The sequence below is a fragment of the Monodon monoceros genome, unplaced genomic scaffold, assembly GCF_005190385.1.
Source record: "Monodon monoceros isolate NGI ecotype Baffin Bay Population unplaced genomic scaffold, NGI_Narwhal_1 Super_Scaffold_3, whole genome shotgun sequence".
Taxonomy (NCBI): domain Eukaryota; kingdom Metazoa; phylum Chordata; class Mammalia; order Artiodactyla; family Monodontidae; genus Monodon; species Monodon monoceros.
In genome coordinates, this window is record NW_021703780.1 from 60010875 (window position 1) to 60038242 (window position 27368).

The 27368-nt window shown below is 52.2% G+C and overlaps 1 protein-coding gene across 1 annotated transcript in view; it reads right to left on the reverse strand.

Annotated features, from left to right (window-relative positions):
- Window positions 1-1403: 1403 nt before the first annotated feature.
- The window catches only part of TTC21A (tetratricopeptide repeat domain 21A), a 30156-nt gene continuing 4191 nt past the window's right edge, over window positions 1404-27368 (reverse strand). The window contains exons 5-29 of the mRNA XM_029243404.1: window positions 26796-26918; window positions 24788-24945; window positions 21800-21884; window positions 19811-19909; window positions 18658-18850; window positions 14979-15076; window positions 14620-14820; window positions 13818-13947; window positions 11760-11917; window positions 11336-11551; window positions 10294-10532; window positions 9431-9503; window positions 9222-9332; window positions 8749-8887; window positions 8461-8564; window positions 7066-7254; window positions 5786-5896; window positions 5028-5109; window positions 4102-4252; window positions 3712-3873; window positions 3374-3554; window positions 3065-3289; window positions 2464-2584; window positions 2238-2305; window positions 1404-2152 (exon numbers count right to left, since the gene is read on the reverse strand). Of these exons, the coding sequence (XP_029099237.1) occupies window positions 2075-2152; window positions 2238-2305; window positions 2464-2584; window positions 3065-3289; window positions 3374-3554; window positions 3712-3873; window positions 4102-4252; window positions 5028-5109; window positions 5786-5896; window positions 7066-7254; window positions 8461-8564; window positions 8749-8887; window positions 9222-9332; window positions 9431-9503; window positions 10294-10532; window positions 11336-11551; window positions 11760-11917; window positions 13818-13947; window positions 14620-14820; window positions 14979-15076; window positions 18658-18850; window positions 19811-19909; window positions 21800-21884; window positions 24788-24945; window positions 26796-26918 (3495 nt within the window). The 3' untranslated portion in view covers window positions 1404-2074. The remainder of the gene's footprint in view (window positions 2153-2237; window positions 2306-2463; window positions 2585-3064; window positions 3290-3373; window positions 3555-3711; window positions 3874-4101; window positions 4253-5027; window positions 5110-5785; window positions 5897-7065; window positions 7255-8460; window positions 8565-8748; window positions 8888-9221; window positions 9333-9430; window positions 9504-10293; window positions 10533-11335; window positions 11552-11759; window positions 11918-13817; window positions 13948-14619; window positions 14821-14978; window positions 15077-18657; window positions 18851-19810; window positions 19910-21799; window positions 21885-24787; window positions 24946-26795; window positions 26919-27368) is intronic.

Below are 27368 nucleotides of genomic sequence, written 5' to 3' on the forward strand. Positions count from 1 at the left end.
ATGCAAATTACTTCCCCTCTCTGTGCCTGGGTGTCCCCCGTATTGTCCAAATAATAACACTGCTTACCTCACAAGCTTGCTCAGTTATACGCACCCAGTGCTCAGAGGAGTGCCTGGAACATGTAAGCCTCGGGTGCGTGTCTGACTTCCCATTCTGTTTTCATGTGTCTGCTCTATTTCTGTATGTTTTATCCTCTTTTTTTTGCCAGTTCTGTCACCCTTTAGGTATCTATCGCTTGCCTCAGGATATGTGTAGACATAGTCATGTGGTCATGTCGTCAGTGGAGCGGCCGTTAGAGAACTCATGGCTTGGAGTCTGGGCTATGGTGGGGCCGCCTGTCCCTGGTACCAGCTTAGGCAGGGACAGCCAGGTCTTAGGCGTCTCAGGGTGGAGTATTCTGGTGCATCAAGTTGTCTCGTGGCCCCTCTCACTGATCCCTGGGAGCCCTATTGTAGAGATTGCTCCAGCACGCATGATCCAAAACCTGGGTCTCTCCAAGGGTCCTGAGGCTCTGCTCTGGCCAGCCTGGGGGTCTGGGTGGCAGCCCCCGACAGCTCCAATACTCTGGCTGGAAGCCCCTGCAGGCTCCTATCCCGTGGCCACAGCCCATGGCTGGACTGAGCCTACCCACTCCCCATCTAGGGCCCCAGGGTCACTTGGGTTTTTTTCTCAACATAATCCACCCCAAGAAACTAGGTTGTAAAGCAGATCATAATAAAGGCAGCTGGCTTCCCATAGGAAGGATGGTGGTAACCTGGGGAAAACATTCCAGATCACTGACTCATACCAAAAGGCCATGCACGAGATCAGCAATATGTTATAAAGACAAGGCTCGCAGCCATTAGGGATGACTTAGGCTGTTCTAGAAGGGACCTTTACCCGTTTGCTGTTCCCAAACCTTAGTCACTGGACAACTTATCTTGAAAACTTTGCCATATCTGCATTCTACTCATACTAAGTATTTTACTTTATATCAATTGCATCAATATGCTTAAAAGTTAGAACCATTCTACGTAACAGCACCCACAAATTCATGAGTTTGTTGTACTATTTTTTCTATAAGGATGATACTTAAACACATAGTTATTAAACTTTCAAACGTTTGCTGTGTATCATTAGCAGGGATTTGTACCATGATTTGGGAACACAGAGATCTAGTCTAATTTCCTGCCACAGATGGGGACACGTACCCAGAGGGGAAGGTCACACAGGGAGATTCTAGGCCTCCTGACTCCCAGTTCAGAGTTCCTTCCCCTGAGGTCAGACTGGCCCATTACTGCCATCCTGCAAAACAGGAAGAGAGGTATTGGGAGCACACCAAAGGTGACCTCTGTCACCCTCTTGCCAGTTACAATTAACACTATTCATCTACACAGGGACCCCTGCTTTTGTCCCCTGAGGTGTTAAAAGGGTTCCTCGAGGATGAATTAGTTGGTCACTGTCTTTTACTAAAGATGAAGTAGGAGCTAGTTTTACTTGGGATGTATTTTCCTGCCAGAGGCAAGAGTAATCAGGGTTTGTCCCAAATTGGTAAGGACCGGCAGACGCCAGCTGAAGACTTGGGGAGGGGGAGGCAGAATGCATGGACAGAGTGGGCCTGTTTGGGCCCCTGCCAGGGAGGACGCAGCAGGCAGCTTGGCAGAGAGGAGCAGTTGCTTCTTTAATCCAGGATTCCGGGGACCAGACAGGAGAAGAGAGGCTTGTACGGGCCAACATAAAAATATTAAAATAGCTGTAGGGTATTTTTTAAACCACCTCTTTGCTCCCCTTTGGCCTCTGAGTCTGGGATAAAAGCGGAGCCCATTAGAAGTTGCCCAGTGAGCTCAGTGGAAGCTAAGCTGGTTGATAACTTTCTTCCCCAGAGCAAAATTGCTTCTCGTGCCTTAAAAAGATAAAGCTTTGGGACGTCCCTCAGACCAGATTAGGCATGATTCAAATAAACCACACACAATATAGAAATGGGAAGAATATGTCATTTTCTGACTCTCTTCTCCACTGACCCATTTCCCACCCCCTCCATGAAACTTCTGTAGGTTGATAGTTTCCACCCACCCTGGCTCCCACTGACCACAGCTAGGGCCTCAGAGACCCTTGGGCCTTTTCCAAAATTTCTTCTCTGATTCTGGGGTAGTTGGGGTGCTCCTTGAGGACCTGGGACCGAGAGAGAAAGGGTGTGAAGCACCAGGCAGGGCTCCCCGCCACTGCAGCAAGCCCCCCACCACTGTCGGGGGCTTACATCGTGGCAGACTTCGATGGCCTCCACGAATCTCTTGTCCTTCAAGTAGTTGAAAGCGAGTTTGAAGCCTATCCAGGGGCAGGGAGAATGCAGACAATGGGTGGCAGTCCGACGACCTGAGAACCCCTCTGGTTCCCACAACAGCCAGAACATAGGCCTTGTGTTGCGGGGTGAGTTTGTTGGTCCTCCGGCCCAGCACCCACGCACGCCTGCCTGGCTGCCTTACCGCTGGCAGGGTTGGCATGATGGCTGTACTTCCAGGCCAGCTCATAGTTGGTGGCTGCGTCCTTGTACGACTGTTCTCTCTCCATGATGAAGCCCATGTACTCGTAGGCCTTGCAGCAGGACTGCAGGGAAAGCCGGTCAGAGCCTCTGTGTAGGGGAAGCCACATCCCATCCCGGTTGGGGCAAGGGATGGGCGGTGGGTGCATTCACCCAAACCACTCAGGGACTCCAGCAGCACCGCCCACCTTGGCGAGGAGTGAACTGTGTACCCTCTTCTCAACTGTGCCCACTCTGACAGGACCCCTTCCTCCGCAGCCCTCCTGCCCTGACCGGCAAATGCCCCTCCCAGCCCCACCAAACCCTCCCTGCACGCTGCCCCTCGACCTCATGAACCCTTCCCATCTCTCCTCCCCATTCCAAGTTCCCCCCTCCCAGACACTGTGCACCTCCTCTTGCCTTGCTCCGTGTTCCCATCCTGCTCTGTGGTCCACAGGAACCCTCTTGTCCCGCCTCTTCTCATCTCCTTCCTACCCCCGCATCTCGGCCCCCAAAGCCCATGTGCCCCTCCCCCGACCCTGCCCCGACAGCCGTGCGCCCCTTGCCTTGTTGTACTGCATGCAGCGCCGCAGCAGCTCCGAGGCCAGGTCGAACTTGCCGCCCTGGCAGTAGATGTCGGCCAGCAGGAGCCAGCTCTTCTCCAGGTCCTCGGCCTCGGCCAGCGTCCATGGGGCCTTGGCCAGACGCTTCAGCTGCGTGCGTGCTTTGGGGACCTGCTTCAGCAGCGAGTAGGCCTGTGCCATGGCCAGCAGGGCGGGAATGCTGTCCTTCTGAGAGGGTGGGAAGCAGGTGTTGCCTCGCCCCGCCCTCGGCCTCCCCCCACCGCCTGTCCACCCAGTGGGCAGCTGGTGCACCTCGGCCTGGGCCATCTCAGTGAAGGTGCCCAGCGCCGCCTCCACGTTAGCCTTCTCCCTGGTGGCCAGCAGGCACAGGCTCTGCAGCAGCCGCAGCTGGGTCTGGCCCCAGGCCGAGTGCGGGTAGAACTCCCGCAGCAGCTTCTCAGCAGTGCGCACGCCGTGCTGCTCCAACTCCTTCCTGTCAGTGGAGCCGCGGGCATCAGATGCCAAGCCGGAGGGCAGAGGGCACTGGCCTGACAGCCTGGCCCTCGCCTGGCCTTGACCCAGAGGCCGCGGGCTCTCTCTGCCTTCCCCCAGGTCCCACCCCTGCCCTTGCCAGCCAGCCGGGCCCTCACTTGCTCTCAGTCACCAGGTTCTCGAAAGCCTCTCCACCCACGATCTCATTGTCTGGGTTCAGACAGATTTGCACCATGTAGTAGGTGGCGCTCTGGCCCCAAGTGCTGTCCTTGCGTGCTTTGTTTAGGAACTTCAGGGCTTCGTTGGGTTGCCCTATGTGCCTATAGTGGAGGAGAGAAACACCAAGAATCAGACAGGGAAACTTGAGGCCCGAGGAGTACAGGGACACACAGGGGTCACTCTGTGAATCTGCACAATGCAGGGGCAGGATCGCTGGTCTCCCTGCTTCCTGATCTGGAAGCTGAATTTCTGCTTCCCTAGCAAACGCCAGCATGTCCGTTAGGGACAACCTCCTGCACATAACTGCCAACACACCCACCCCAACCCACCAGCAGTAGATGCCTCTGCAGTAGTTGAACCCTGGCTCTAAAGGCACCCGGCTGGACACCTTCTTGGCCAATTCAAAGAAGGCAGGGGCGTCCTCAAGTTTGCCACTTCTTCGTAGCAGATCGATTAGTTTGTTCAACACAGGAAAATTGTCTAAAACAAGAGAGCAGAAACCTTCAGGCTGTGATAACCAATAGCTGAATCAGGCAGGGAAAGGCAGGGAGGACCAGGAAACACTACCCGTCTGGGCTGAGCAGGGGCAACCCAGTGGCTCCAGTGTCTCCACTGGTCTCCACTGAGACACAATAAAGTAGGTACTCTTATTGTTCCCATTTACAGATGAGGAGACTGAGACACAAAGAAGTTAAGTAATCTGCCAAAGGTTACAAAGCTCGTAAACAGAGGACCAGGATTCAGACCTAGACAGTCTGGCTCCAGGACCCGAACTCCTAATAGCTGTGATTGCTGGGTGACTCTGGTGTGGGCCTGGCTGGGGCTCTACCCTGAGCCTCGTGTCTGGCCCCTTCCCCAGCAAGAAGCAGTGGTTTTATGTTGCAGTGAGTGGGAATGGAGCTACACGTCAGGGGAGAATTTCTAGCTACCTCTAGGTGGCTGTGACCTCAAAAGGGGACTTATGTTGAGCCCCAGTGTCTGTGATTTGGGGATAGACAGGCTGTCTTGGGTCCAGTGCCAAGCACTGCCCTGCCTGAGACCAGGAACTGGCCCCTTGGACTCGGGAAGGGCCAGCACGTTCCACTGGGCCTTTATCAGTTTCCTGCCTCTCTGGGAACAATCAGAGAGGAGGGGGCTTCCTCTGCCCAGTCCGGAAGGAGGGGAGAGGGCCCACCCTTCTGGGGGGAGAGCAGCCCTCGCTTGGTGGGAACCGACACAGGCAGTCTCAGTGGGTAGGCTCGATGCAGGCAGTTACCTGGCGCTTTCTCCAGGACTTGGTGGTAGAGGTTGATGGCAGCTTCGTATTTCTGTTTTCTAAACATCAGGTCAGCCATCATCTATCAGAAAACACGCGATGCTGGGACAGCAGCTTGCATGGGCATGGCGGGGAGGCTGTCGTGGGAACGGGGTGGGTAAGGAGGGAAGTTGGGGGGGATTTCCGAGGTAGCCTCTCTGGGCTCTGGGAGAAGCTGCCACGGGAGAAGCCGAGAAGGCGGGGCAGCCTGGGGTGGGGGAGCGGGGGGCAAGGATGGAAGTAGGAAGGAAAGGCTGGAGGTAGACATGCGAGGAGCTAGGCCCTCCACCCCCATCTGAGAACTACCAGCTCCAGGCAGCGAGGTGGAATGGGGGCTCCCCACCTCTGCTGGGGCGGCCCTGAAGGTGGTCTGGGTGACAGGGTGGAGAGCGGCAGGACTGGGGGTGGCTCTTCCCACACACTTCCCGAAGCCCCAGGAACCTGTCCCACCCCTGCCTTCAACAGTTGGGTGTGGTTTCCCCCAGAGTGAATCAGCCTCACCACCTCCCCTCAGATTGGGCCGGGAGGTCGCTGCTGCCCCCTGCTGCCAGCCCGCCCCTCCCATCCAAAGGGCAGCGGGTCCAGTGCTGAGTCCTGCTGCCCGACAGCCCCTCAGGGCCGGGTCAGCTGGGCACCTGGGGTTACGGGGTTAGCAAGCAGCCCGCATGCGGTCGCAGGGACCCTGGGGAAGGCAGGGAAGAGGGCCCAGAGCCTCTTACCACGGAGGCTGTCTCATGGTTCTTCTCGGTCTGCAGGAGGATGGCGCAGTGCTGCTCGCACAAGTCCAGGTGGCCCTGCAGCCCGTAGAGCCGTGCCAGTTCCAGCACCACCTGGACAAGACCAGATACAATAACTAACCAGTGCACATCATGGGAAAGCTCAGGGACCGATGCCTCGTTCTCTCACACCGAAGTTCTATCAGCCCTTCCTTCAAAATATGTCTCTGATCCCCTGGGATGGTGTCTCTGGCTTTCCCCTTCTCCCACCCAATACTCTAGTCACACCGTGCCTTTTACTAACTAACCGCTGAGAGGTGGGGCCTGGTTTACTCATACTCATCCTTCAGCTTCAGCTCCAACCTAATCTCCTCTGGGAAGCCCTCTGTGCCCCAGACACCGGGACAGGTACCCCTCTTCTGAGCTCCCGCGGTGTACTGAGCCCCATGCGGGTATCACATGGTATGAGAACTGCATGTGTACTTGTCTGTACCCCATGCCTGAGGGCAGTCTATGGGCAGAGACCGTGTCTTGCCCCACTGCATCTCCAGGGCCTAGCTCAGTACCTGGCTTGCACATATTGGGAATCTGTTAAATGAGAGCATATTAAATAAATGAATGGGTCTGTCACTAGGCTCTTCATCTACCCTCCGCCTGTGAACTCCAGCCACCATTCCCTATCTGAAGCCACACCTCTCACAAGACTTTAAACCTCCTTGGAAGCTTAGCCTGGGCTTCATGCCCAAAGAGCCCCCAGCAGCCACACTCTCATTGTCTCTCCATCTGCAAGGGGGACCTGAAAAGGGCAGACTTGCAGCACCTTTCAGCAACACCTTCCCTGCTCCACCCTCCACAAGTGGCTGTCCAAAGCGAGGCTTCCAGGGGACTTCCCTGGTGGTCCAATGGTTAAGGCTCCGTGCTCCCAAAGCAGGGAGCCCGGGTTCGATCCCTGGTCAGGGAACTAGATCCCGCATGCATGCCGCAACTAAGAACCCGCATGTGGCAACTAAGACCTGGTGCAGCCAAATAAAATAAATAAATATTAACAAACAAACAAAAAAAACAAAGCGAGGCTTCCAGTCTTGCTCCGAGGGCTGTGGTGGGTGAGGGCCCTGGGGTCAACTGGAGCAGGCCCCCCCGGCACCAGGGGTCTGTGCCCCTTGCAGGGAGGCACAGAGAAGGAACTGGCCTCCGTCCCTAGTCAGGGAGCTCTGCGAGGCTTCGCGGCCCAAGAGAAGGAAGAGGGTCTCGCTCTTGAGGACCCACCTTATTTCAATCCCCACCTTATTGTCAATGGGTGAGTAGGAGAGGGCATCTTTGTAAGACTGCACTGCCTTGGCATACTCCTTCTCTGCCAGGTAGTACTCCCCAAAGTGGATGCAGATGGAGGCTGCCAGTTGCTTCTGGGAGGGGATCATTTCTGGTTGCTCCAGGGGAACACGCTTCAGGATCCGAGACTGGAGGTCCATGGCCTTGGGAAAGCAGTAAACTCTGCATCAGAAACCCAGAGCCTGATGTGCCAGATCTCAGGCCAATTCACAGCAAATCCCCAAGCTCTCAACTCAGGGCCAGCTGTCTTAGCAAGGGCATCTCAAGTGCCCTTGAGCAAATCTGGGTCGCTCTGGACAGGCAGGGCCACTGGCTGAGTACCCAGGAGGTGAACTGGCACTGCCTCTGGGGCAGGAGCAGAAGCAAAGGCACTCAAACAAAACACTCTATTGTACTTGACTTGTTTACCTGTTTCCATCACACCTTGGTACTCACTGTGTCTAATTTGCTTCAGCTGTCCTACAGGCTAGGACAAGCACACCGTAGGTATTCAACGCAGGCTGTGTTTTGATGGGTGCATTTGTTCTGAATACTGCCCTGCTGGGAACTTGAGGCGGCCCCCACAAATGTCCATGACATACAGTGATCAAGTGAGTTAACCAGAGAGCATTGGGGCAAGAGGAAATGAGGATGCCAGGGTTAAGTTTCGGGAAGTGGGCACAGATCAGCCCCGGGTTCCCTAAGGGCCAGACTGAGGAATGGAAATCCAGAGGGGAACAAGGGGATAAGTCACCTCAAGCAGTCCGAGATGTTCTACAACCACAGAATACACCCCAGGGGCAAGTGCCAGGCCATACCCTCGGGTAGAAAGAGTGAAGGAGTGGAAAGAATGGCCAGGAGTCTCCCAGCAGGAGACTTTGGGCTGGGACAAGCCAAACCTGGTTCAAATCTCAGCTCTACCACTTACTAGCAGTATGACTTTGGGTACATTTCTTAAACTCTTTGAGTCTTATCTGTTAAATAGGAATGTCACAGTGCTTAGCTCAAAGGGCTACTGTGAGAATTAAATAAGAAAGCAAAAAGCCTAGTACAGAACTCAGCACAGAGCATTCAATGCATGGGAGCCTGCTGGCATTATCTATTATTATCACCACAAGCATCCTAGAGGACAAAGGCACTGTCTTATGCCCTGCATTCTCCAGCCCAGCCCAGGCGGGCTTAGAGCACTTCCGTGCACAATCAATAAGAGAGCAAGGCTGGGGGGATAAATGCAAGGTGGAGGTCGGAGGTGTAACCTAGATCCTCTTTTGAGGACCAGGCCTGGAGCCTTCCAGACCCGCAGTCCTATCCTATCTTCAGCTCCCATCAGGAAATGGCAGATAAAGAGCTTGAGTCTACTTGTCAATTACCTTGTTCAAAGTGTCCATCACATCTTCTTTCTTATGGCTCTTGTAAACCTTTGCCAGCAAAAGCAAGCACTTGACATCATTCATCAAGGATGGGATGTCTTTGACTGCAAAATGGAAACTCAAAGTAGTGTTTTCTGGCCCCTGGGAAGCGGGGCATGGGGGAGGATGGAGGCTGGGTTCAGAGCCCCAACCAGTGCCCGTCCCCTGCCCCATTCTGCAGGAGAAGAGGGTGCGGGCCGGGGGCAGTCTGTCTGCTCGAAGGCTAGGGGAGTGAGGATGCTGACTCACTAAAGTCATGATCCAGTGCCTGCTTCAAAACTTTTTCTGCTTTGTTGAACTTCTTTAACTTCAGGAGCAGTTCAGCCAGATCGCAGCACAGAAAGTCCTGTCCGCTAATCTTCTGGGCAGCCTCATAATAATTAATCGCCTTAGTGCACACAGGAAATATTGGCATCAAGTCTGGTTTTACTCGCGAGCACCTCACAGCGTGTGCACACCGCCCCACTCCCCGCCGCAGCCACCGCGCCTGTGTGCCCCTCCAGATCACAGAAGCCTCAGGTGCAAAGGCCTCCCTCCTGGCTCAGGGCCCGAGCCTTAGCCTCGGCAGGTGGTGGGGGGTGGTGGGGAGTTGCTGAGTCCTCCCCTTGGCACCCCGTTCAGCGGGCTCTCCCCTCCCACCCCGCCTCCCACCCATGCACCCTCCTCCATCTTCCCTGCTGGGCCGGCCCTCCCCACCCCTTCTCACCCCAGCCCAGCCTGACCTTGGTGTACTGGTGAGTCTTCACGTAAGCTTGCCCAATCCTGCTGATCAGGGATGCGTCGTGTGGGTTCTTTCTGTAGGCCTCGTCGTAGACCTCGAGGGCCTTCTCGGGCTGGTGGGGAAAGGGTCCGCAGTCTCTCTCTTCCCTCTCACTGGAGAAGTAAGTTTTTTTGGGGGGGCACTTGGTGAGGTCATGAGACCTTCACTCACCTCCTGAATGTTCATGAAAGCATCACCCAGTAGCAGGCTGGTGTGAGGGCCAGGCAGATGTTCACAGAGCTCCCTGCAAAAGTAACCAAAACCTTAGCTCAGCCCTGTGCATCCTTCCTATTCCTGAATCCATCTCCTCTTCTTTCCCACTCATTCTGGCTGACATTCTTTCATTTACTCATTCATTCATCGCTCAATACTTATTGGCTCAGATGAGGCATGGTGCTAGCTCCCTTAGTTCAGCCTCTCCTCATCTGTCATCTGGACCACAGCCGGCACTTCCACCCACTCCTCTGGCCTCCACTCCTAAACCCCCAGGCCCCTCTTCATGAGGCAGCCTGTTCTTTCTAAACCTCCAGTGTGACTATGTCACCCCACTGCTTATTGGCTTCCCACTGCTCTTGGCATCACCTCCCCTTCCTCCTGAATTGCCTAGATAGAGTTTTGCCTGAGGAAGGGGACCAGGGCAGTACCCTTGAAGTCCCAATGTCAAATCGTAGAGACAGTAACTTGGGGCTTCCAATCCCTGCTCTCCATCCTCCTTCACTCACGTTGGTACCTCTAAGTCACTGAACATTTCCTCAAGGACAGGCAGAGCCAGGGGCTGGGGCAGAAAAATGATTCCCACCAGGATGTGACCCATAACGGGGGGCAAGCAGGGCTCAGGGCAGATTCACCCCTGTATCCTCACAAGTCAGCCGCAAGCTGGTCTGACTGACCTAACCCATGGGAAATTCCCTACTTCCATCAAACACACTCTGAGGACACATTCTGAAGACCCAGGGTGAAGAAGACAATCTGGAGAAAACACTCCCTGAGATGCCACTGGGGCTGGGGCTGTCAGTGCACTGCCCAGGGCTCACCGGTAGCACCCGATGTAGAGGTGGACGTCCTTGCGGGTCTGCAGGTAGATGCTGGCCATCTTCTCCTTGGCCTCCGTGTAGCAGGGCTGCTTGGGTGTGATGTTCCTCAGAATGCTCAGTGCCAGGTCTACGTTCCCCTTGCTCAGGGCCAAATCCACGTTGGCAATGGTGATGCGGATCTCCTCCGGCGTGCCACTGAACTCGTTGATGGTGTCCTGCATGACCTTAGTGGCCTCATGCTAAGACATGGGAACCCAACAGACCCTCCATTTGCTGTCACCCACCACTCCTGGAAGCCAAGGAGAGGATGGCCCACCTCCACCTCAGAGCAGCAGGAAGGAGAGAGAGCCCCTCGGCATCCAGGGCCACTGTTCCTGGAGGGCAGGGCCAGCTGAGGGGCACGAAACCCCTGACTGTAAGAACTTGTTCCCGAGCACCTCAAAGTCTGTTGGTGATTCCTTCCTATGGACGCCTCTCCTTGTACCTTCCTGCTTTCAGTCAAAGATATTTTAACGTTATGGTATTGGGCACATAAAGGTCTATTTGAATTATATCTTCATTGTATATGTACCCTTGATTATTCTAACAAAGTTACTCTCTTTGCCCATTTTAGTGCTTCCTGCCTTTGCCCAGCCAGACCTTCCAAGGTCCCAGGGCTGCCTCATACAGTTGAGCAGGTTGTACACTGCAAAACTTCAAGGGGATGTAACTGGCATCTACTGGAGCTGTGCATTGCCCAACCTGCACAACCACCTGTGGTGGCCCTGGTGGGCCTGTGTGCTCCACCTCCCAGATCCTTATAGGGACAGTGATGTAGGCAGGTGACAGATCATGCAGGACTCAGTAGGGTTTGGAGTTTATCTTGAGGGCAATGGGAGCCACTGAAGCCTTTTAGGTAAGGGAGAGGGATGCTCCCAAATGAATAAAGGCTCAAATAAAGCACCAGGAGACATCAGCCAGAATCAAAGAGCCTTGTTCCCAGGCCTACCCTGGACCTCCAGCATGCCCCAGAACCAAGGGGAGAGAGAAGCACATTTCTTACCAGCTCCCCATTCATCCGGAGGGCATCTGCCAATTCCAGTAAGATGGATACCCGCTCGCTGGGCCGCACAGAGGGCCCATGGAACTTCTTGCTTTCTTCCATCTTCAGAATTGGTAATTTTATGATCATCTTCAGTGCCTTTATGGCTTCTGGGTAGTCTCCAGACTTGTTGAGGGCCCTGGCCTTGATGAAGTGGTAGAGGGGGTGGTCTCGGACCTAGAGGAGCATAAGCAAAGTGTGGGGCTCCAGCTTCCAGAGGGGAGAAGGCCACAGGAGCCCACTGAGCCTGCTCCTGCCTTTGGGCCAGCAGAAGGGGCTGAGGGATGCAGGCAGCTCCTGAGGCTACTCTCCTGAACCAAGTGGGGGCTGATGCTAGCTGGGCTGTGGGATGCTGAGCAGGTGACAGGGCATAGGGGACCCCCACCTGGAAGTTGTAGCTGACGCCCAGCTCCAGGCAGTGGGAGCACATGGCAAAGTTGCCCTGAGCCAGGTAGATCTGAGACATGAGGAGGTAGGCGTCCACGGAGGTGGGGTCCAGCTCCAGGCAACGCTGCAGGGTGCTCTGGGCATTCTCTAACTCTCCTAGAAATAATAAACAAATGTCTACATCCAGGGATCCTTGGGACTCTCAGGACCCATTATGTAAAGGCAGAAGGAATTTTACACGTCCTGTTACCCAGAAACACCCAATAGGGCATTTTACCCAGTTCTGTTCTGCTTGACTCAGAGGTTTCTTCCTAAAATTAGAACTACAGTTTTTGCCTTGACCCAGACAAAAGCCAGGAAATTCAAGCCTTGGTGTGACACCTCCCTTCTCTCTGTACCCTCAGGGAGATGGCTAAGTTACTTCACTGCTCCCTCTGGAAGCTCAGGGGAACACTGAACTCTCGATTCCCACACCTAAGAGCAGAACAAAATCTAGTAATAACAGCAACCATAATAGCCACAACTTAAGAAGCACCTGCTCTGCACCAACATAGGCAGAGCACTTTAGAAAGGCTGGTTTAATGTCTGCCCAGCCCTGCAAGGTTGGTATTATGATGCAGGACTGAAACTTCAGTGATATAAGTCACTCAGCTTGGAAGGGACAAAGTCAGTATTTAAATCCAGGCCTATCGGCTCCTGAGGCTGAGCTCTGAATGCCTTGGCACGTTGAGGCTAAGAGGCCTCCCTGCAGCCAGGCTGGCCCTAAGCAGGTGGCAGTGGCAGCCCAGGAATGGGGTACAGTGAGCTGGTGGGACAGCCCTCCTCCCTCTGCAGCCAGGTCCCTCAACAGCTCCTGCTTGGGGTCCATCACCAGCTGGTGGGGAACACCTGCTTCTGAGTCCCAAACTCCCTGCTCCTTCCCTTGTGCTGCAGAAATGTGAAGATGTCACCATGACAACCTAAGCAGCTGGAGACCTTGCTTTGTCCCTAAAGGTGCTGGCAGCTGCCAGCACCACTGTGTGTATGTCGGGATGGGGGCAGTTTCTGCCCTCCCCTTGTACCCAGGAGACCTTCAAGAAGTGGGCAAACCTGGCAGCCGGATGAACACTAGGAGGGCCGAGGATGAAGACCGGGGAGCTCTGGACAGAGTGTAACCCACACAATGCAGAGCCAGAGGACACAGGCACGCCACGGCATTCTGGAGCCTTTGGCAGACGGGGGTGAAAGGCTGAAGGGAGCAAGGACTTCGGAGAGGACAACAGGCCCCCACGGAGGGTTCTCCCCCTTTCCCTCTCCCTCCAGAATCTCGGCCTTGAGATGGGACAGGATGGACGGGGACTGTTCTGGCTGCTGGAGGCTCTGAAAGTCTAATGGTACAGGGTCTCCCCTCCTCACAAGGCCTTCCTGACCACCTTTTAAAAACTGCAACCCTGGCACCCCCGCACGCCCTCCCCGGCTTTCATTTTCTCCATTGCACAATCGTGCCGTAACAACAATACTACATTTACTGTCCAAGTCCCCTCACTAGAACACAAACTCCGTGGTGGAATTTTTGCCTGTTTTGAGTACTGCTGTCCCCCAGGATCAGAGCAGTACCAGCATGTAATCAAGTTCAGTGACTATTACCTGGCACAGATCAAGTAAACCAGGGGTCCCCAACCCCTGGGCCATGGACGCGGCCTGTTAGGAGCCAGGCCGCACAGCAGGAGGTGAGCGGCGGGCCAGCGAGCAAAGCATCCTCAGCCGCTCCCCATCGCTCGCGGTACCGCCTGAACCATCACCCCCGACACACCCCGCTTCTTCGTGGAAGAAAAATTGTCTTCCACGAAACTGGTCCCTGGTGCCAAAAGGGTTGGGGACTGCTGAAGTAAGCTATCAGCAAAAGGGCGGGTTGGAGAGACCCCTGCTGGTGAGGAGTCAGGAAGGTGTCTGGGGGTTAGAGGCTGGAAGGAGTGGGCCCGCCTCCTGAGGGTCTGTGTGTGTGGACTACCCCAGGCCGGGAGCCTGCGGACACTCACCCAGGGGCCCCGCCGGCCATGAGGACCCACAGGCTCACCTGAGAGATACTTGACCTGGGCCATCAAATACAGCGGGTCGATCAGGGCTGGTGCTGCCTTGACTACAGGATTCAAGATCACAGAGACTTGTTTAAGAAGAGGAGACACAATCTGGCCTGGCGACCGGGGCTGTAGGAACACGGGGGTCTGGCTGTGCGGTTTGCCCTATTCCAACGGAGACTCCTGGAGTGCTCAGAAAACACTCTCGCAGTGTTTTACTTTTTTCCACATGTATATACCATCCACTCTGTACCACCTAGTGCAAGAGCATCAGCTCCCGAGAATGGGGACTTCCTTTTGTTCACTGTTTCATCCCCCCTACCTAGCACGGCATCTGGCACATGGTAGTGCCTTCAATAAATATTTGTGGAATGACATTACAAGGCATTGGGGGGATATTAAGGCGTATGAGATATGATCCTTGCCCACAAGGAATCTTGACTGTCTGGGAAAGCCAGACAAACAAGAAAAGACCAACATACTTCTTAAAAGACGTCTGGCAAAAAGGGAGCCCAGTTCTTCTCTAGGATAAATGCAGACACAGGGGCCAGTGCCCTGCTCCTCCAAGTGCGGTACCTGGACCAGCAGCATCGGCATCACCTGGGAGATGCAGGGCTTGTGCCCCACTCCCTGGCTGACTGGTGCGCTGCACGTGCAAGTGTGAAAAGCGCTGGGCTCCCCAACTGCCAGAGGCTCAAGCACCCTGGTGACTTGCCAGGTAGGTCCTGCCTCCGTCCAGACCTGTCCTCAGGACCAACCCCGCTCCCACTCCGCCGCCATGAAGATGCACTCTCCTCTAACCTGCTTGGGGCAGAAGACCAAGTACTCCTTGGCGATGCAGACCAGGAAGAGGGGGTCAAGCCTTTCAAAGTACTCGGTGCTCAGGGGGAGGGCCTGCGTGCTGGAGAAGTGCAGCTCAGCCGCTTCCTTCAGCAGTGCCGCGGCCTCCTGCTCTCCCTTGTGCTTCTTGGAAGCCAGGAGGGCTTGGAGGAAAACCAGCACCTGTGGGAGGCAGGCCCAGGTCTTGGAAGCAACACCCTCTGCGCAGAGTTGCCAGAAGCCCGGGCTGTCTTGGGTGCTTTACTGGAAACTGGGGGTGGGAGGAAGGCGGGGCGGGGGGCACGATCCTGGAGCAACCCCAGCGCCCAGAGAGCTCTGACCTCGGACTTCCCAAGGGACTGCTGCACCTCCTTCAGGAATTCCAGCTGATGCTCAGCCTCTTCCAGGTAGCCGTCTAAGATCTGGCACCAGATGACCCCTGGGATGGGGCAAAACTAGGATGAGCAGCCAGCTCTGCAGCAGAGCCAGCAGTCCAGCAGTCCAGAGGCAGGGACGGGAGAGTGGATGGCAGGGGCCCTTTCCGACATCTTCACAAACTTAGAGTGGCACATACTCATGGTAAAGAATTCATATCATAAGGCAAGGAAAACATCCCTAGCTCATGTTCTGGCTGTGTCTCTCTCTAGAAAGAACCGACATGAACAGTTTGGGGTATACGCCTCCAAACATCTTTTGAAGCATTTATATGTTATTAGCGTATACCATGTTTTCCCATCAGTTCATACAAATCTACCCCATTCCCTTTAATCATGACATAATATTCCACTGTGGATGTAACCGTTTATTTAACTACTGCCCTACTGAAGGACTCCTCATTTCACATTTAGTTTGTTTTCAGTGTTTAAATATTACAGTGCCATGGTCTACATTTGTGTGTGTTCTAATTCCTGAAGTAGAGCTGATGGGTCAAAGGGCACGCATATCTAAAACATTGATAGATAAGGCCAACTTGTCCTCCAAGGATATCTGAATTAACATTCCTGCCAAGAATTTGAAAGTGTTCTTTCTTTCCTCACAACCTCACAAACATGCTTCACTCTTTACCAGGTTAAAGAGTGAACAGTAATTCATTTTAATTCACATATAAAAAATTTTTTTAGGGAGAATGAACATCTTTTTATATATTTAATGGTCTTTTCTATTGTGAATTTCCTCCTGATAGCTTTTGCCTGTTTTTCTTTGGATGGACTTCTCTCTCTCTCTATATATATATTTTTTTTCTCTTTATATATTTATATTCTCTTTATATATAGTCTTTGTTACATTTTCCATTAGTTTGCCTTTTACCTTTTAACTATTTTATTGTGCCTTTTGCCATCCATTAGTTTTAAGTTTTTACGTAGTCAAATTGGTCAAATATTTTCCTTTACAGCTTCTGAGTTTGTGGTTAGGCTTAGCATCCCCCAGGAAACCCAAGTCCAATTTAATTTTTATGTTTAAATACCTAACTCATCTGGAATTTATTTTTGAGGACAGTGTGAGATGGGTATTTACCTTTATTTTTTTCATAATGGAGAGTCAGGTGTCCAATCACAAGTTATTGAAACTCTATGGGTTTGAAATGTCATTTATATCATAAGACCTGTTTCTATCCCATTTATCTATTTGTTTATTCCAGTGTTGGCCTCAAACTGACGTAACTACTTTTTTTAAAAAAAGCATTTAATATTTATCTATTGCTACGTTGGGTCTTCCACTACTTTTTTTTTAAAAAGCATTTAGTATTTATTTATTGCTATGTTGGGTCTTCATTGCTGTGCGTGGGCTTTCTCTAATTGCGGTGAGCAGGGGCTACTCTTTGTTGCAGTGCACGGGCTTCTCATTGTGGTGGCTTCTCTTGTTGTGGAGCACGGGCTGTAGGTGCACAGGCTTCAGTAGTTACAGCATGCGGGCTCAGCAGTTGTGGAACTTGGGCCCTAGAGCGCGCGGGTTTCAGTAGCTGTGGCGCATGGGCTTAGTAGTTATGGCTCGCAGACTCTAGAGTGCAGGCTCAGTAGCTGTGGTGCTCGGGCTTTGTTGCTCTGCGGCATGAGGGATCTTCCTGGACCAGGGCTCAAACCTGTGTCCCCTGTATTGGCAGGCGGATTCTTAACCACTGCACCACCAAGGAAGTCCAGACTTAACTACTCTTGTTTTGAGACATGTTTTGATATTGGGAGGACAAATCCCTTCTCTTCCTACTATTCTTCTTTTACAAGATAGTCCTTGGCCATTTTGGTGCAATTATTTCTGTCTTCCTAATTACCAACTTGGTTTTCAATTATATCCATCCCACTATTTGGCTCATCTATGGAATTTTTTACTTTGCAATAATCATATGTTAAATTTTCAGCAACTCTTTTTTGTTCTCTGTATTTTTTCCTAGTAGCATGTTCTTTACTTACTGACATAATACCCTCTAGAGCCAGCCAACATGGGAGGGGTTTGGGGGAAAAAGCCTTTTTTGTATCTGGCCTTAACTTTGCTCCTCAGATGGGCACTGCTTTGCATGTTCCACCTGGTCCCTTTTTCAAACTTCTAGTAGATTTATAAATGGACAAGAGTGATGAGTATTAGCATCTGGGGCAGATTTCCCAAATTGTTAGGGTCACTGATTTTCCCAGACGGGCCAGATAAGATGGATGAATCCAGGACACACAAGAGTGGGCTCGGCCTGGGCTGGAGTGTATGGACTTCCCTTTTGGCTGATCGGCTGGGGATCTCCCTTGAATGAGGAAGTGGGGAAGGACTCAGCCTGTTGGAGGAACATTTCGGGGGATTTGCCTATGTGCCGGGCATCCAAGTCTTTTGGTCCTTCATGTCCCTGATGGTGGTGGGATGTCATGGGGGGGGGCTCTGTTTTGCTCCCTCCTACCCCACCACCTGGTAAGACCCTCCCTGATCCCATTCTCTGGCTCTCAATAACCCTCCTGTTATCTCAATGACTACCCTATGGCATGTTTTGCTCCCAGCCTCTGGGGACCCTGAGCTTATGTTTTTAAAATTTTCTTTTTCCTGGAGCCCTTTGGGGAAAGCTGATCTACTCATTTCTTTAGCTGCCTCAACCCATGTTGGCTTATGGGTTTCTAGACCTGCTTGGAGTTTCCATTTGTTGGATGCAATCTGCTTTATATCTTCTGAAAATGAGAAGTCCTTCAAAGTTCCTGGTCCACCTAAGGCACCTTTCCCTGTTTCTGGGGCTGCTACAGGGACTCATTATCTTTTTAAAAGGTCACCCATGACTTTTGTGGGATTTGGGGAGGGAGGAAGAGGCGATGACGGATGAGTCAGCCTGACGTATTGAACCAGAAATCAAGACCAGTCACTTGGATTGCTTTTTTGATTGTGCCGCACAGATGAGGAGCCTGGAGTGTAGACAGAAGTGACTTGCCTACAACTCCTCAGAGCCAGGGCAAGAAGCCAGCCTGTCTGGAGCACTGGTCATGAGGCTGCCCCCACTAAGATCAAACACTGCTGCTTAAGGATTCACCAGATACCACCGATTTGAGGGCTTTGTGTAAAAATGAAAATCGGGCTCCGGAAAATTCATTTGACATTTAGATAAAGCCGGAGGGAAGCACTGGGACAGACAGGGAAGTAAAACTCTCAAAACTGCTCACTCTGGTGGCCTTTCAGCTCAGTGGCCTGAAGAGGGAGGGTCTACAGAGGTGAGGCTAGAGGCTTTGGGGAGGGGTGCTCTGGCAGTAGAACCTTCTCCCACACTGGCCTGGTGAGGCCTGAGAGGAGGCAGGGCTGACTGAGCGTAATGGGCTGGGTATGGCTATTGGAGGTCGGCTGTAGATCAGAATGGCTTTGATCACTTTCGAGAATTCCTGTTCCTCTTACATCTATACTTGTAGATTCGTGGACAGGCACCCCATCATACAACGCAGCCCCAAACTCACACACACCCTGGGGAGAATGCTTCCCAGCCCACTCTCTTCTGGACCCACGGCGGCCACCCTGCTTGGCTCCCAGCCCCCGCCCTACCACCCCTCGCCCTGCCCCGCCTGCACAGACCAGTCAAGGCAGCCATGCTGCTCTCGTCCAATTTCATTGCCTCCGAGTACCACAGAGATGCCTCCTTCACTTGGTCCTGCAGGATAAAGAGGTAGCCCAGCTCTGTGGCCACGTGGGCGTAGGAGGATGTGGCCATGAAGGTTCGCTCGAGGAAGCTACACACCAGCTGCAGAATCGCCTGGTGCCTCCCAGACTGCAAGGCACAGACACGGGAATGGGGAAATCAGTCAGGCCAGCCTGTCTGAGCACGGCCGTGTCACTCTGGTGGGACTAGGGGGTGCTCAGGAGAGCCAAAGAGGTACCCTGTGTCCAGGCAGCTGGGTCTGGGTAGCTGTCCACCTCCCAAAGAACCCCCCGCTGGCCACATCTGTGGAACCCGCCTCCAGCCGCAGGCCCTCTGAGGGACCCAGCCCCTGTCTGGCCACAGTCATTGGTCCAACGAGTCACCAGGAGGTTTTTCACAAATTGAAGTTGCATGAGAGAAACTCTTTGTGTCCCACTGATGGAAAGTGGCTCTGAAGGCTGCGAGCAGCCACTTTCCCTGCCACACGTGGAGAATGAGGCAGAGAGAATCAGACATAGTTGTGGAGGACAAGAGGGTATCCCAGTGGCATTCGACTCCCCAGAGCTGCCCCTGTTCTTATGGCAATTCCTTCTAGTAAATCTGGCTCTGGGGCTCAAGGGTCTGACACAGACAGATTGTTTGGCAGCCTGGTCTGTTTGCACCTTGCCTGGCATCAGAGAGGCCTAGGCAGGCCAGCCTCACCAGGTCTCTTCCACAGAAAGGATATGGGAGTCCGGTGCTCCAGCACCCTGAGGTTAGAGCTGGGCGTTGCTCTGCTGTACCACAGCTGTGCCACTGCCCTCTTTCCCCAAACAGGGCGCCTCCCTCTCTGAAAGCACTTCTAGACCTCACCTCCGTGATCTTCATAGCATCTTTGAAGGACATGTAGGTGCAGGCTACAGAGCCCACAATTCAGTGATTGGCTGGAGGCAGGCAGTGGCCCCGGGGTCTGGGCCACCAGCCTGAGAGGCCAAGTTTAAGCCAGAGAGGGGAGGGGCAGGGTCCTCAGGGAGCTTCCAGGGAGCACAGGTCTCCCCTGGGGAACATAACAAGAAGCACTCATTCAGAAACCAGGGAGCACCTTCTTACCAGTCTGCCCACCACAAGAATTTTTTTAAGATGCAGGCTTGGATTTTGGGGCTCTCTTGTTTCCAGCGCCTTAATCAGATTTCTAACACGCTCGGCAGCCTACAAGAACAAAACACAATGTCAAAGGCAGTATATAAAAGGGGAGTCGGGCAGAGGTTCTCAACTGTGGCTGCCCATGAACACCAGCTGGGAGATCTTAAAAACACCCAGGCCCCCAAGCCAGCCCCAGAGATTCAGAGTTAATTGGCCTTGGGTGGGCCCAGGCTTCAGTATTACTTCGGAGCCTCATTGGCAGAGCTTTCAGGAACATTGTTCATCCCAGAGCTGGCACTGCTGCTTTGTTCATGAATCTGTGAAAAGCAGCTGCCCTTTGGGACACCCCCAGGCAGGGCCAGGAGCCACCTGTCATGGTGCCCACATCACAGCCCACCAGGCTGGCAGCAAACCACCTGGGCTGGCCCAGGAGCAAATGGTCAGGGCAGGTCCCTGGCCCCAAACCCCTGCTCCATTTTGACGTGAGTCACCACATTGGCTCTTCTCTGTCATTCCAGTGAATGCTCCCAACGACCCTGTAAGTCAGTGTAACTATAGATACCCGAATTTTTCAGTCCAGCAGATAAAGGGTCAGAAAGGTTAGGTCATTTTCTCAAGGCTACCCAGCCAACGAGGTGGCTGACTGACTCCAAAGCCTGTGTTCTTTCCAATGGACTCTTCTGCCCACTCTCTTATGTGGGAGTAGGGAGTTTTTAGTCCCCAGCTGCAAAGAAGTGCCAGAAGAGAAGCCCGGGGTAGGGTGGATCTTTTCTGCAAAACAAGAACTGGGCAGCCTGAGCTGGGGCGAGGGGCAGATCCCAGAGTTTGAGGTGGGAATGAAGGAGAAGAATTAAATGCTAATTGCCCTTGCGCCTAACCTTCAGGCCAGGCCTTAGGAAGGCCTGCCCAGGGCTCTGGGGTCTCAGGGAGCGGAGGACATGCCTGTTCTCTTGTTCTGACCCAGGGACAGTGGTAGAGCCCTTTTTGAGGGTTCCTCCCAAATACGAACGGTGCCCTCCACCTCACCTCACCCCACAAAATCCGTAATTTCAGAGCTGGCCAGATGGAACCAGAAACTTCCTCTTCCCACCATGACCCCTTACAGCCTCTTGATTTGTCACACTCCCTGCAGAGGCAATGTCTTTATTCAGAAGGCAGGGTTTTAGCTGAATACACAAACTCTTTTTGAAAATAAGAAGCTGTCTGGGCATGGAGGTTTTCATTAAGAATTCTAGGTGCTTCTGATTGGATGTGAGGGCTCTTTGGGGTTTCTTTGGAAAACTACAAGGCTTAGGAGCAAGTCTGGGGCCAGGTACTGCCTGGTACTGTCAATACCTGAGCAATTCCAACCATTCCCTAAAAAAAGGCATTTCCTGAAATATGAAACACAACTGTGGGGAATTCCCTGGTGGTTCAGTGGTTAGTACTCAGCACTTTCACTGCCGTGGGCCTGGGTTCTATCCCCGGTCATGGAACTAAGATCCTGCAAGTCGTGTGGTGTGGCAAAAAAACAAACAAGAAAACCCCAAACAAACAAACCCCCCACAACCATGACTTCTATCAGGTAACATGGAGCAAATTATTGTAGTACACCGGGCACTGTTCCCAGTTGTCCCACCTGTCATCTTAGTCCTTATAACAAGCTCACGGAGTGGGTGGAATTATCTCCATTTTACAGATGAGCATCCTGGGGCTCATTCAGGTGGAGACACCTGCCCAGGGTCACACAGGGAACATGTGGCAGAACCAGAGTTAGCCTCACTGCTGGCCTTTGGAACTGTGTGGCTCAAAGACCAGACCAGAGCAGACCTCCCTGGCAGGGAGTATGGAGGAGGGGGCAGGGAGCTGAGACCCAGGGAGCCCCCTCCAATGCCTTGGGGGTGGAGGTGCTGTGAGGGGTCCCTCGTTGGCTGTGTTGGTTTCAAGGCGTAACTTCTGAGTCTTGAAAGAACTTACTGTGGTTATGTTTCCTTCTCTTGCAAGCTCATGCACAGCTAGAATTTGGCAGGCATCAATATTGCTTTCATCTTTTTCTAGGATTCTGAAATAGGAAGAGGAGCCACGTGAATTGAGAATGTTCAGAGGCAAGGCTAGGAAAGTGTGGTGGCAACTTCTGATTGTCTCCTAACATCCATTCTCCCCTTCTCCTTTTAATAATAGAACCCCCAAACTGTTGGGGCACGGGGCTACCACAAAAGACTACATTTCCCAGCCCCCCTTTGCAGCTCAGGAGTGACCATGTGATTAATTTCTGCCCAATAGGATGCAAGCAGAAGTGCCCAGGATATATCCAGTGGTGCCCCTACAGCATGCCTTCCATTTCTTCTCTTTCCTCCTTCCTGCTGGTTGGAATGTGGACCATGTGAGCAACATCTTAGGAACAGGACAGCAATGAGAGAGAAGGGGCCTGGGACCCTACAGAGTTAAGCTGTCATCCTAGCCCTGGCCCACCACCCAAACTTTTCCCTGAGAGAGGAATAACATCTTATGTTATTTAAGTCACATATTTGGGGGTGTCTTTGTGACAGAAGCCCATTATGTCCCAAATAGCACAGGTATGACCGTGGTACCAAGGTCCGGGGGGGCCAGAGAGGTGCTTGGGGGGCAGTCTGCAGCTGTAAGATGGAAAGGAACCTTGGTTTCCATCATATGTCCTTGGGAAGATGCAGCTCCTGATCATATTGTGGAGTTTTCTATATTCTGTTTCTTTTCTTTTCTTTTCTTTTTTGGCCACACCGAGTGGCATGCAGGATCTTAGTTCCCCAGTCAGGGATTGAACCCATGCCCCCTGCACTGGGAGCATGGAGTCTTAAACACTGGACCGCCAGGGAAGTCCCAATATTCTATTTCTTTACAGGAAATTTCATATTTTTCAGCCTGCTCAGGGAATGGCCCTTCTGCTTAATTGACGGTTACTCTAAATGACATAGAAAATTCCAACACGATTGGGCACAGTCAACAGTCGAAGACTTCTAAGCATTTATGATGAAGTTGAAGGCACTGTGAACCTCGTAATTTGGAAATGAAAAAAAACTTTTAAAAGATGTATGGACTAAAAAAGAATCAGAACGAATGTTAGAAAATTCTTAGAAACAAAAGATACTGAAGATACTACTGAAGTATCCAAATGTGTAGATACTGTTAAATGGTACCTCTAGGGACATTCATAGACTTAAATGCTTATCTTCTAAAAGAAGATTGAGAATGGCCAGGCATCCAACTCAAGAGTCAGACAATAACAACAGAGTAACTCCACAGGAGGTAGTTGGCAGAAAATAATAAAGAGCAGAAATTAATAAATTAGGAAACAAAGATAATAGCATCAACAAAACTCAAAGCTGGTTCTTTAAATGAAAGAGACAAATTATTTTAGTATCAGTGGAGAAAAATAAGAGAGAAGGAAAAAATAAACAATTTTTAGGGCTGAAAAGAGAGCAGAGATTTAAAGAGCAATGGGGATATGTATAACTGACTCACTTTGTTATAAAGCAGAAACTAACACACCATTGTAAGGCAATTATACTCCAATAAAGATGTAAAAAAAAAAAAAAAGCAATGCGGGAGGGGCTTCCCTGGCAGTCCAGTGGTTAGGACGCCGCGCTTCCATTGCAGGGGGCGTGGTTTTGATCCCTGGTTAGGGAACTAAGATCCTGCATGCCGTGTGGTGTGGCCAGAAAAAAAAGAAAATTAAAGAGCAATGGGGGAACTCTATGAGCTGGGAAACCCTCCATGAGGGAAGGTGTCGGGTGTTGGACTCAACCCACTGGCACCAAACACCATCTCCCTGCAAGTGGATGCGGCAGGGCCTGGGCAGGGAGGCCGCATACACTCAAGGTTGAGGCCTTCAGCCAGGTGTTTCCAGGTATCCTGTGGGCCCAAGGCAGAGCCTCCAAAGCAAGCTCTTGACCCAGCTCCTGCCAAGGACACCGGCCAGGTGTCAACTGTGAGAGAGAGCTGCTGAGGACCTGCCCAGGACTGGCACAGGCTGGAATCACTTTCAGTTTCCTACCAGCGCCTCTTTCTGAGACTCAAATTCCAGCTATCATCAGAGGAGTTATCATCCCTCCACAGGGAAGGAAGAGGTATGTTTGTGTTTTGTTTTATTTTTCCCACACACAACTTAGTAAAAACTTGTAGTGGTGACTCATGGTCACTCAGAAAAAAACATAGTCCACTAACTCTTTTTAGGAAGAAAATTGGTACTGTACGTTTTAGGATTACTGTGATAAAAATAGTTAAAGCGTTAGAGGTTAAAGAGATAAGCTTCAGTTATCTAGAAAATTCCATTCTACAAAACCCTCCATCAAACATCCCTCCCCTGAAGCCATCTTTATCTCTATTCACAGTGAAAGTGCTTCAGGATCACCCTATACTTGGCGTCTGGCTTCCACAGACCACATAACTCCTGAACCCTAGGCTGTCTTCCGGATGCACTCAGCTTGCTACTAAAGTCTTCTCTCAGGCAACAATGACCTTTGTCCCCTGAAGTTTTTATTAACGCATATCACACTCACAGTTTTTAAAAGTAACTAATACAATAGTCCCTTTCTCCCTTTACTCTCCCCTCCCCACCACTCCTCAGAGACAACTGCTCTTTACCCTGTAACTCTTGTTGCTTTGGGTTCCTTTGGTAGTTCCCTCCATCTCTCTCCTAAACACTATGCTTAGACCTCTTGACAGGCCTATTTCTTGATTCCACTGCAGGTCTCTGCTGTCGGCTTCCTGCTATGACGGGTAAGTGTCTAGTTCACGTCCATCCTCCCTCTCCTCCTCCACCCCCAATGTCATAATGTCACTATTCATAACTCCTGTTGACAATACTGACTTTTGTGTCTTACTCCATCAAGTACACAGCAGCTCCCATCTCGCCTCTGTGTAAAATGGGAACGATTAGCCCCCTTGGCTAGCAAAGGAAGGAAATGGCAGGTTGGCCCCGCTCCTCACCTGTGTCCCGTTTCTACCGTCTGCTCCCAGTCCTGCCGAGCCAAGAACAGCCGCATCTTTAGGACCAAGGCCGGCAGGAAACTGCCCCAGGCGACGGTGATCTGGTTCACCACCTCCAGGGCCCCCGAGTAGTTCTGCAGCATCATGAAGTACGTTGCCTGTCGAAAGCCAAAGAAAAGAGTCCCACTGGTGCCCATGAAGGATGGAGGGGTGTCAGGGTCCCCACCAGGACAGGAGCAGAGCCTGACATGTGGGCAGGATCCATCACTCAGAGTGACAAATCAGGGTCCACAGCCGTCTTGGGTTCCTTGAGAGACAAGGCAGGGGCTCCAGGAGATGGCTGATCCCTGAGCAGGCCTCGGACAGAGCAAGGTCATGGGAGGGCCCCCCCGCCTCCCCACCCCCCACCCCCAGCGGAGAAGCTGGAGTTGCTGGGCACCTTCCAATTCCACATATGGCCCATCATTTCCCATTCACTTTCCTAAAATTCACCACTGAAAACTGCTCACTGGGCCAGTGCAGCAACTCGGAGTCGGTTAGGGTTTGCAGGTAACCCTCCCCTCCCCACGGCAAGCCTGCGGTGCTTTTTCCGCTCTCAAGGCACACCGGGCTGGGGTCATGGCCTCTGCAGGCAGCCAGCCACCAGGCTCTCCTGGGTGAGTCATGACACAGATGCCTGAGGGGCAGAGGGCAATGCTCCCAAAAGGCTTGAAATTGGACTCCAAAAGGACGGCTTCAGTTTACAGTAACCCTCCATTAAGAGACTTATTAAAAACAAGAGGAGGATTATTCTAAATAAAGATATATGCATAAATGTGTTCACTGTAGAACTCTTTCTAAGTGTATAACTAGAAACAATCTCAATATCCAAACAATAGGAGGCGGGGTCGGCAAATTACATTAGGCCCACACAACAGGGGCCTGGCTTTACGCAGACATTCAGAATGACACGTGCTTATGATATAACCTTACATGAAGAAAAAGAGACCAAACGGTAAGATGCCCTATGATTACAACTATATGAACTACCCATACTATCTCCCACCCCATGGTGGGTGCTGTGCATGACCTCCTTCAGGAAAAGGGGAGTTGGCCGCTGACAGCTCTCGGGGGAGTCTCCCTCCTGGGATCACCCGTGGCTGCAGGGAGCTGCCTGGTACCAGGTCACACACCTCCGCGAGGGGCAGGTCACACAGTCAGCATCTTGTCAGTGAGGGAGTCAGTGAAGGGCCATCCCAGCTCCATAATTCCAAGCAGAGCCGGCTGAGGCCTTCACTGGAGCTGCTTCACAGCCCAAGTTCTCCCTCCTGCTTCTTTCACTTTCTCCACAAGTGTTGGTCGCAAGGGCATAACCTGCTAAACCTCCTGTGAGATAACCTCATGGCCTCTGCTCCCCAGAAAACCACCGAAGGCACACCCCGAACCAATGCGTAGAAGAAAGACTCGGAGACATGGCCCTAAAATGTTAACATGGGTTGTTCGGGGGTGGTAGGGCTAAGGATGCCATTTTAAATCACCTTTTGACCTTCTTAGACTTCTGGTTTTTTAATGAGTAAGTATTCATTTTGTAAGAAAGGATATACAAACAGAAGAGGATAAGAGGATGGTTTTTCCATCATAGATTGATTCAACGAGGGCCACATCAGAAAAAGGAAACAATTTAATTAAGGTCAGAAAATACAAAACACATATCTCCCTTCTCTTATGGCCAACTAAGTGAATTTAACAGGTTAGATGAGAAAGTGTGAAAGAAAGATGCATAGAAAAGGGGCAGTGGGTGAAAACAAAAGGCAAAGAGACAAAGCCTGCCAGAGCTGAGGGAGCCTAGCCTCCAAGAAGACCCCACACAGGCAACGGAAACTCAGGACTGGGCAGGTAGCAGGGAGGACTGGAGCAGGCCCGGGGCTGTTCTGAGTCCCTGATGCTCTCCAGACCTTTGTTCCTCATCCACCAGCTGGGGGGTCTAGAGACTGAGGTCTCTGGGTGGGGACATTCTTGCCCCTCCTACCTTTCCCATCAGCCCCAGAACATCTTTGTTGTCCTGAATGCCATGCTCGAGGTACTTGATGGATTTCTTCACAGTGTGGGGTTTGTCTGAGCTGAGGTCCACCCAGCCTCTGAGCACGTAGCCCTGGCATAAGAACAAGGGGAAAGATGAAGTGCTTGGTCCTGTATCGCCTCCATCCAGACTGCCTCTCCTGCCCACATCCCGCCCTTTGTCATTCCACTCCCTGAGGCCCTGCTGGGCACCACTGCTCCCAGATCCCAGGCGAGCCCTGCTCTCTCCCTACTGGCCTTCATACCTCTTGTTCCTTCGTCTGGAATGCCCTTCCCAGTACGCGCCCCCCAAACCAAGTCCCTTCATCTGATTAACCACCACCAGTCTTTAAAACTCAGCCGAGGAGGCCCCTCCTGTAGGAGGCTTTCCTTGACCTTCCAGGCTGGGTTGGGGCCCTCCCTATGACCCCCATGGTTCTCTTGCCCCTTATGGAGGCACTACCACCTGTCTTGTCATTGCGTGTTTATTTTACACTGGGGTCAGGGCGCCAGGGTAGGGCCACTCCAGCTCTCTCCACTTCTT